Below are 9,880 nucleotides of genomic sequence, written 5' to 3'. Positions count from 1 at the left end.
GTGTGTGCGTGCGGTAAGAGAATGCGAGACAATACAGCATTATTGGTGTCATCTGCCATGATGGTAACACTTTGCATACTTTTGTGTACGACTGTGCTACTGCACGAACATTTAGTAATTTACCCTTGTGAGGGTGTGAGCATGATTTCGTGGCCTTTATCCTCCTGATTGAACTTCATATTACCATCGGTTTTACTGTGCTGTGGACAGTACAGGGAAGTCCTTCCACAGAACACTCTACCTCTGACTCAAGAAGAAGAGGAAACCCCCAAGGCAACAGAGAAACCAGGCATCCAGATCTGCACCAGTGTTCCACATGTTACCTCAGGAGAAGATCAGAATGACACAGCTCGACAGGCACTCACCTTAGCCCTGATCGACGAACAGTACCCAAAAGAGGCGTGGATCCATGTATACACCGATGGATCAGCAACTAACGCCGTGCTCAATGGAGGTGCAGGCATTCTCATCCAGTTCCCTGGGGGACATACAGCTACATTCAGCGTTGCCACTGGCAAACACTGCACAAACTATAAAGCAGAAGCAGAAGCTCTCATGCAGGCCGCCTCCTTCGTTCAGGACTCCGCAGACCCTTGCTACCAAGTTGTCTTCCTCTCAGACGCCCTTTCAGTCCTTCAGGCCCTAGAGAACGACAAACTCCCACAGCTGGCCAAAGCATTACAGATGGTCAGACAAACCAGAAGAGTTGTCCTCCAGTGGATACCAGCACACTGTGGGATACCAGGAAATGAAAGGGCAGATGAGCTGGCAAAAGAAGGAGCCGTGGAAGACCAACCTGAAAACAGTGTCAGCTTTAGTGAGCAGAAGACAATCATCAAGGCATTGATGAGGCCAAGGACAAACAGAGATGACTACCACACAATGTCCAGAGAGCAGCAAGTCAACCTCATCAGGCTGCGTACTGGCCACAACAGGCTCAATGCTCACATGAACCGAAAGTTCAAGCTGGCGCCATCACCAACCTGCGCCTGCGGTCAAGAGGACCAAACAGCGGAACACATCTTACAGCGATGTCCCTTACTAGATGAGGAACGAAAAGAAGTGTGGCCGTTACCAACTCCCTTGCAGACCAAACTATACGGCAGTCGACAGGAGTTGGAGAAAACGACAACATTTATCACCAGTGCTGGACTGATTGTGTAACCTCTGCGAACGCCAAGAAGAAGAAGAAGAAGAAGACTGTGCTGTGGTTCAGGCTGTCACAGCAACTCTTTGACAAAGAGACGAGAATTACATTCTTTGTCTTGCCTGAGACAGAGACTCGGTGTGTGCGTGCTCCTTTATTGTGCGCCTTTAATCGGACACGCTTTAGTGACAGCAGTGTGTTCGGACGGTCAAGCGATTCGCCCTTTTCTATCGGATTGAAAGCGGCTACTGTTTCTAAGCGACAAGTGTGTCAACATTGACTCTTGTGTCAACTGCTTTGTGTCAGACTTGTTAAGAGTCTATTACACTAGTTCTGTAGTTTTAGTTTGGTTCTTTATCATTATAAACGGTAACAGTACCGTTTTATTTTTATTTTCCTGTTTCCTAATTGTGCTAGTCTGCTTTTCGATTTTCTACTTGCTTATTGTTTGTTTTCGCTGTTTACTTAGTTTGTCGTCGGAAACAGTTCCTTGTCTCTTTACTAGTTAATTTACGCTTGACGTTGTGTTTCGTAAAGTGTCATATATCATTTTGGTTCCATCACTGTTTTGTATCTCTTGATTATTTTGTTGTCTTGCTTACTGGATAATTAGCTGATTCAGTATCAATAAGTATATTGTTTAATTAAACAAACAAAACAAAAAAAAACGCCCCAAAACGCTATTTGAGCTTAAATATGAGTAGCTCTCCTACTACATGGCCAACAAAACAGGGTCTCCGTGTTGGGCACCTGAACATTAACCATGCTATAAATAAAATCAATGATATTTCTACAATGCTGTTAAATACTGGAACAAGTTTTCACATTTTTGGGATCACAGAATCAAGATTAACACCTCAGATTTCGGATTCTGACGTTGTTATTCCAGGTTACAGTACGTTACGCAGAGACCCTCAGCAAAGTAGAGAAACTGGTATACTTTTGTACATAAGTGAATCAATTAGTTATACACGAATAATACACCTTGAGAACTTCGTGGAATCTGTGTGGATTGAAGTTAAGTTGAGAGGAGCACCTCCACTCCTCATAGGATTTTGTTATAGAAATCCCGCAGAGCGAGCAAACTGGTCAGATAACTTTACATAGATGTTAGATGCAGTTCTGCTCGAGTCAAAGGAAACAATTCTGTTGGGAGACTTTAATGTTGATTTGCTTAAACAAAACAAGCAGTGGGTTGATATGATTAACCTCTATAATCTTAAACAAATAGTCAACACTCCCACTAGAGTCACATAATCCAGCAGTACTCTGATAGATCATATCTATGTTACTGATCACCATAATATTGTCGAATGTTGTGTTCCAGCCAATGGTTGCAGCGATCATTTTCCTGTCTGTTTAACATGGTCAAGAAAGGGTGTCAAAATTCCTAAAGTTGGTCACAAGACAATAAAATACCGCTCTTTTTCTCGATTTAACGAAGACACCTTTCTACATGAACTTTGGAATTCCCCACTATCTGATACTTACAATTTTACGGATCCGGACGAAGCCCTAACACATTGGCTTAGTGCCTTCAATGACATATAAGATCAACATGCTCCGTGGAGAATAAAGAGAGTTAGGCACATTGTAAAACCTAAATGGTTTGATAATGATTTACAACATGCCATTGACCATCGCGATTTTTTAAAGTCGGTTGGCAAGGAAGAGGAATACAGTCTAACAGAGAAATAAGGTAAATTCACCTAAACGAACAAAAAAGATAAAATATTTTCGTGACCTAGCATCAAGTTCAAAGCAAAACTCAAAGAATATATGGAAGGCAATAAATGAACTTACGAATAAAAAGGCTGCCAGTCATCCGAGTTGTATCAAGGACATATCTCCCGATGATTTAAACACACATTTTTCCAAAATAGCTGAAAATGTGATTAAAAATGATAAGTCCAAATTAAATGATTTGAAAGTTTTAGAAGAATTTTGCAAATCAAAACAAATTTCATGTCAAGCAAAAATTCCCCTTCTTACAGTACCTGAAGTTTTTCACGCACTTACACACCTCAAGCAAACAGGCACCCGGGGGCTCGATGGGCTTGATGGTAGGATTCTTAAATTGTCAGCCCCCGTAATTTCTGAAACACTTACCTACATTTACAATCTCTGTTTAGACAAAAAATATTTTCCAGTCGCCCTGAAACAGGCTAAAGTCATTCCTCTGTTTACATCAGGTGACAAAAGAGACCCCTCAAATTATAGGCCAATTTCCATTTTGTCTGTGTTATCAAAACCACTGGAAAAGCATATCAACAAACACATCCTAACACATTTCAACCAAAACAACTTATTCCATCATAAACAATCAGGATTTAGAGCTAAGCATTCCTGCCACACTGCCTTAATCTCTCTTGTTGATCAGTGGTTGGACATAATAAACGATAATGAATTCTGTGGTGCCATTTTCGTAGACTTTGCAAAAGCCTTTGACGTAATTGATCACACATTATTGCTTAGAAAATTCGGTTTGTATGGCGTCGGATATGATACTATCAATCTTGTTAGTTCATTCCTCTCTGACAGACAACAGACAGTTCTTACAAACACTAGAGCATCGAGCATGCAAGCTGTAGATTACGGTGTACCACAAGGATCGGTATTAGGACCTCTGCTCTTCTCAATATATGTTAATGACCTCCCCCTTTATATTCAACATTTATGTGAACTTTTTGCAGATGATACCACAATTCACTCCAGTAACAAAAATTTAACTCGCTTATCAGAATCCCTCCAAGGAAGTCTAAACCAGCTGACAGAATGGACTGACCTAAATCACATGTCTCTTAACCCAAAGAAAACCAAATATATGATAATTACAACTAGACAAAAACGACAGAATTTTAACTCAACTGGTCCAGATTTAATGATTGACGGCAATATAGTGGAAAAAGTCGACCATCACAAAGTTCTAGGTGTCCACATCGATAACAACCTGTCTTGGTCAACTCACATTGAACAACTTAGTAACTTAGTGTCAAAGAAAGTGTACCTCTTATCTAGAATTAAACACTTCCTTAATTGTCAAGCCAGGAAGTTATTTTTCACTGCTCATATTCAGTCTCTTATTGATTACGCATCCACTCTATGGGACTCTGCAAGTGATAATTCCCTAAAGCTACTCAGCAGATTACACAAAAGAGCGCTAAAAGTAGTATTACTCAAACAGACTACTCTCACCGACTCAGACTACATCAACATAGGGGTCCTACCTCTAAAGTCAAGAATGAATTGCAACAAAGGAATAATGATGCATAAAATTATGACAGAAAATGCACCCGAAACCATTTGTTCAAAGTTCTCTTTGAAGAATTCGCACCACTTTATAAAACTAAACACTCCTCTTCCTAGGATAGACCTATTTAAATCAAGTCTTGTTTATTCAGGAAGCAGCCTCTGGAACGCTCTTCCGGACGCCCTGCGGCAATCCACCAACACGGATTCTTTTAGAACCAAATATTCTTTCCATTTAATGAACTCTATGAACAAATAAACTTGATTGGTATGTTTTCTTTGTATACAGTTGTTCATTATCGGAATTATGGTTTATTGTGACAAAATCACGAAGATTTGGCTCTGTAATACATTGTTTTGCTGAGCTAATGTATTGTTGGGTTACTTTCCGTTTATCTTCATTGCTTTACACCCAATTTTGAACACTACCTTATGATCTACAATGCTTCTACATAATGCGCTTCATGTACATAAACTTATATGTTCTACCATTAATGTTTTTATGTAACCTTTTTTTTGTCTTTTTTGTTGTTGTCATAGTTATAGTAAAATAGTTTAGTCCCTCTTTAGGGCGAGGGCCAGATGCAAAAAAGCATATCTATGCTTATTCTTGTCACCCTCGAAAAATAAAGATTTGTCATTGTCATTGTCATTGTCTCTCTAATGCAATGCGATGACGCATACGGAAGTTGCTTTTAATGTACACTTCTATTTGGCCTAGGGCTGTTTCTAAATTTGTCGACGCCTAACATAACACCTGAGACTGTGACGTTTCTTTATCTTAGCTCTACATTATCCCTTTCAACAATTCTTACCGTGTGCTTGCCTGTTTGTAAAACATGTACCGAGCTGTCAATTTGTAGCAAACAAGACAGTGCAGTTGGGTACTTTGCAGGAAAGTTGTCATCGTGTTGATGATTCCTTGATGTTATTCCACCGTTTGTTTAAACTTCAAAGTGTGAACGGAACGACTTCCCTCACAACAGAACTGGTAAGTTTGAGAAAAAAACATTGCCTGTTTTTGTGGTTGGAATTATGTCTCCATTTTATGTTCGCCACCTTCGAGACAGCCACTCTTGTACGTTTTTCACATAAGGGCTAGTCCGCCTACTTTTATGCTTTTGGTAGCATAACTGGCGAGTTTGATGAACTAGAAGACTGATTTTTTTATTTTACATCAAGACAAATGTGTAGCTGATATCAATGTGCAGACAGTTTTTATGTGCGCATGAACATTTGTTGTACATACTGCTTTAAGTAGACCTACCCTAACGTAGGCGAACTTGCCCCAAGTCGGGGTAAGTCCGCCTACAGGGTGGGGCAAGTCCGCCGCTCTCATCCCATAGTAGGTACAAGACTAGTAGTGGGCAAGCTTTATACACACACGCACGCACGCACACACAGTCAGTCAAACAAGCACCCGATCAGTGGGAAAGCTTTTTTAATTCCCTTCAATATTTAGGTTAAAAAAATGCCAATGACAAAATACAAAAGAATGTCGAAAGAATGTAACACAAATCGGCGTCAGTCTTTTTTAGACATGAATCTGCAATCTTTACCATCGAGAATAGATGGAGTCACCATCAGAGTCACAGTTATGGCAGATGTAAACTGGACTGTTTCCCACACCTGCACATTCTTCATGGCGGACTTGCCCCATGACAAATAGGCGGACTTGCCCCCGCACGGGCAGGCAACTCTAGTGCCAGATAGCGAGCACAACATGGGAACGAAGAATCAAAACTTTCGTCAGAACTCGACCTTAATTAACGCACTTTCACTCGACACCAAGACTAAGTATTTGTTCTCACAGGTAATGCATCAAAACCTAAGTCAACTCCTATGCATTCATGTTACAAAAATGAAGAAAAACACTTTTTGTGACCTGTACTAACGATATATGGGCGCGCAACCTCTGAACTTCTGCAGGATATGGCGGGAAGAAGGGACACCACTCTCACATGGTGTGAATGACTAAAAGGTGGCAAACGTAAGAATAAACAGACAAAGACGGATGTGCCCCGGGGGCGGACTAGCCCCGGTCTCCCCTACACATTTATATTTACACTTACCACTGACACACCAAATTGTATACTTTAGTTTGAAAGTGTTGCTGCCGCAATTTAGGCTCTGAACGCCCAGTGGTATAAGGGAAAGAACCGTCGAATTTCTTCTGGTCAAGAAATCATCGGATAGTTCCCCCTTGCTTGACCGCGACTGTTTGCACTTGTGTATATCCTCTGAGAAAATTAGTCCGCCTTAGTATTCTTTAGTTTAGTCTTAATTGTTATTATTGAGAACATGAACTTAGTTAAGGTTTTGTTTTTAAAGACTAGTTTTATGTTAAACTATAAAATGTATGTACTTGTTACGTAAATTGTTCTGTTCTATCAATTGAGCAATTATTGCGCCAGGTAGCGCCGGTTTTGAAGGCCGTGAGTTCAGTTCGTGCTAGCCAGAGCGAGTTTTCGCGAGGAACAGGGTTGAGCTACGGTAGGGTCACTGCGCATGTCTGGTTTTTTTCTTCGCGGAAACGCTGTTGGGTTGTGTCCAGTCGCGTCCCTTGCAACAAGATGGCGACAAGCGCGTTACGGATTTACTGTTGTGGAGAGTTGATGGACGACGATGATGAACAAGCAGTACTGTTTTATTGTTGATGTGAATGTAATGCCAAAACATCGAACTATCGATTCGAACGTCAATGAAGAAGTGAGCGTGAAAATCGAGCGCAAAACAGCCGGGTAAAAGTTCAGGGCGCTAAAGTACATTTGAGCCGAAATCGCACCCAAACTCCTGTTGACCTCATTTCTTCCCAAAATAAACATCACTGCTAAAATAAAATGCATTAAAACCAAGACAGTATCCAACCCAGTATCCTTAATTTTTGAAAGGCTAAGTGATTTACAACAAATGTCTTCTCACAATCCGTAACTTTGTCAAAAAATATTTGCAGAAGTTTCTCACCTCGCCTTGGCAGCCATCTTGGAACTGGAGAGACCCTACGCAGGAAGCAAGGTTGAACGTTGGTTAACCGGTGACGTCACTCCAGTCGTACCGGACCGAGTTTTTGCGACCTCCGGTTCGACTCGAGTCACCTTAGTTGACGCTAAAACTCGCTCCTTGTCTTACTGAGCAGACCGGTTTCTTCGTCGTTCCACTTTTCGTACCAGCCAGACTAGAGGCACTGACCTTGCTGGGCTATTCATGTCTCACCTTCGCTGTCATCATATCTAGAGAGAAGACGAGGTACGAATTATGTATGGGTCGTTTTGAATGTATGCGTGTAACTAAACCAGAGTAAAGCTTGCATGGCGGCGTGTGTTTCAAGCTTGGGTTGATTTTAGTGTTTTCTTTAACTTCGGTCAACAAACTGATTTTATTTTGTCAATTTAATATCTATACAACGAACAGTGTGATATCCGATAAACAGTGTGATATTTATACGATAAACAGTGTGATACATGACAAGCAATGTGATAAACTCTCGTACCTAAATCAGTAAATGCATGTTATTTATAACTCGATATTATTGTTTTTACTCCTGCTCGTTTCGTGTGCTTTATTCCAGTAAAGGCATGTTATTTATAACTCGATATCACTGTTTTTACTCATGCTCGTTTCGTGTGCTTTATTCCAGTTTTTACGGCTCTGTATGAAGAATAAACTGAAGATTCCATATACTCCGTGTTGACGTCAGCGACAGAACCGTTATCATACAAAACGTTATCACGAGACGAACAGAGATCTCAGAGATCGTCTGCTTCTCAAATGTTTCGCGCAAATCGTGTAATATCTATTTTTGCGGAAACCTCCCGAAGAAATGCAATCTCAGCGGCTTCCACCTGCAACATAGTCGTGTTTATTTGGAATGTGACGTCCTGTTCTTCGTCAGTCACACCTATCTCGAAAACTAAGCGTCGCACAGAACCAGCGCCCTTCCATTAAAGGTGGTCTTGGTTTTTTAGACAAGGTTCGTTTATGTCCATCTCAATAAAGATTTGGAAAGAGAGAATCTTTAAACAGTGAAAGCCGAACCGGGGGTCAAAGAGTTCATTTTTACAGATGTGACTGTGCCGATCTGGTGAGCGCGATCAATAACGTAGCTTTGAAGCTGTTAAACCTAGACCTAGCAACTCTCTCGCTTCTTTGTTACAGTCGTTGAGATTTTCATGAGCTGTGGTAGTTGTTTTCTGAACGTGATCAGTATTCAAACAAAAAGAGAATAATTGTGCGCACGTCTAGGTTGAGGTGTTTGGTATAGGGTTCGCCGTGTTAAGTCCATGAGATGAGTTTTGAACAAAGAAGAACAGAGGAGTGTGCACGGCTAGGTTGAGATGTTTGGCATATGATTGACCGTGTTAAGTTAAGGAGATTAGTTTTGAACATAGAAGAACAGAGGAGTGTGCAAGGCAATGTTGGGATGTTTGGCTTAGGGTTACCCATGTTACCTTAACGATATCGGGGGGTTTTTTTAACAAAGAAGGAAAGCGGGGATACTTTGCTAAGGCCTTGCTGTGGTGTTAGGCTTCGGGACATCTTTGCTGTATTACTGGGATCGTTTTTAATCAAGGAGAGAAGAGCTAGTCTGAGCACGGCCGTGAGGAGATATCAGGGTTAGAGTTATCCTTGTTAATGGGATCGTGTTTTAGACAAAGCAGAGAAGTGGTTGCACGACTTTGTTGAGATGTTCTGCGCCCTCCAAAGATGGTGACCATAAGGTAAGGTTGCATTAGGTTTATATTGTTACGTTCACTTCCGTCTTTTTGTGTAAACGTCCCAATATCCGATATGGCTATCCAAAATATGCACTACACTACTTTTGTTTTGTTTGTTTGCTTAACGCCCAGCCGACCACGAAGGGCCATATCAGGGCGGTGCTGCTTTGACATATAACGTGCGCCACACACAAGACAGAAGTCGCAGCACAGGCTTCATGTCTCACCCAGTCACATTATTCTGACACCGGACCAACCAGTCCTAGCACCAACCCCATAATGCCAGACGCCAGGCGGAGCAGCCACTAGATTGCCAATTTTAAAGTCTTAGGTATGACCCGGCCGGGGTTCGAACCCACGACCTCCCGATCACGGGGCGGACGCCTTGCCACTAGGCCAACCGTGCCGGTACACTACTGTTAGTACTGGTGTTTGCAAAATACTTCTGTGTACTCACATTGTGTGTGTGTTAACCCGGACGAACAAGTGCCAGCAAAGACTAGTGACGTGAGAATAAGGTTCGAAAGTGGGTCGATCAAAATCCCGTGTATTGGCAGAAGGCAGTAAGTCCAAATGGTACAACGATCGACGAGGACGAGGACGAGGACGATGATGATGATGATGATGATGATGATGATGATGATGATGATGATGATGATGATGATGATGATGATGATGATGATGATGATGATGATGTTTTCAGATTTGATCAGCGACACGCAATGGCCAGAGGCTGCGCTGCATTTACCGCTGTCAGTTGTTTTGTTTT

The 9,880-nt window shown here is 41.6% G+C and overlaps 1 protein-coding gene across 1 annotated transcript in view; it reads left to right on the top strand.

Annotated features, from left to right (window-relative positions):
- Positions 1-2,324: 2,324 nt before the first annotated feature.
- The window catches only part of LOC138973672 (carbohydrate sulfotransferase 5-like), a 20,891-nt gene continuing 13,335 nt past the window's right edge, over positions 2,325-9,880 (top strand). The window contains exons 1-2 of the mRNA XM_070346404.1: positions 2,325-5,387; positions 9,815-9,880. The exon at positions 9,815-9,880 is cut by the window's right edge and continues 32 nt beyond it. Coding sequence (XP_070202505.1) covers positions 9,834-9,880 — 47 coding nt within the window. The 5' untranslated portion in view covers positions 2,325-5,387; positions 9,815-9,833. The remainder of the gene's footprint in view (positions 5,388-9,814) is intronic.

The sequence above is a fragment of the Littorina saxatilis genome, linkage group LG8 (genome assembly GCF_037325665.1).
Source record: "Littorina saxatilis isolate snail1 linkage group LG8, US_GU_Lsax_2.0, whole genome shotgun sequence".
NCBI classification, from domain to species: domain Eukaryota; kingdom Metazoa; phylum Mollusca; class Gastropoda; order Littorinimorpha; family Littorinidae; genus Littorina; species Littorina saxatilis.
Note: the sequence above shows the minus strand (reverse complement) of the source record. Positions and strands in the feature narration are given on the sequence as shown.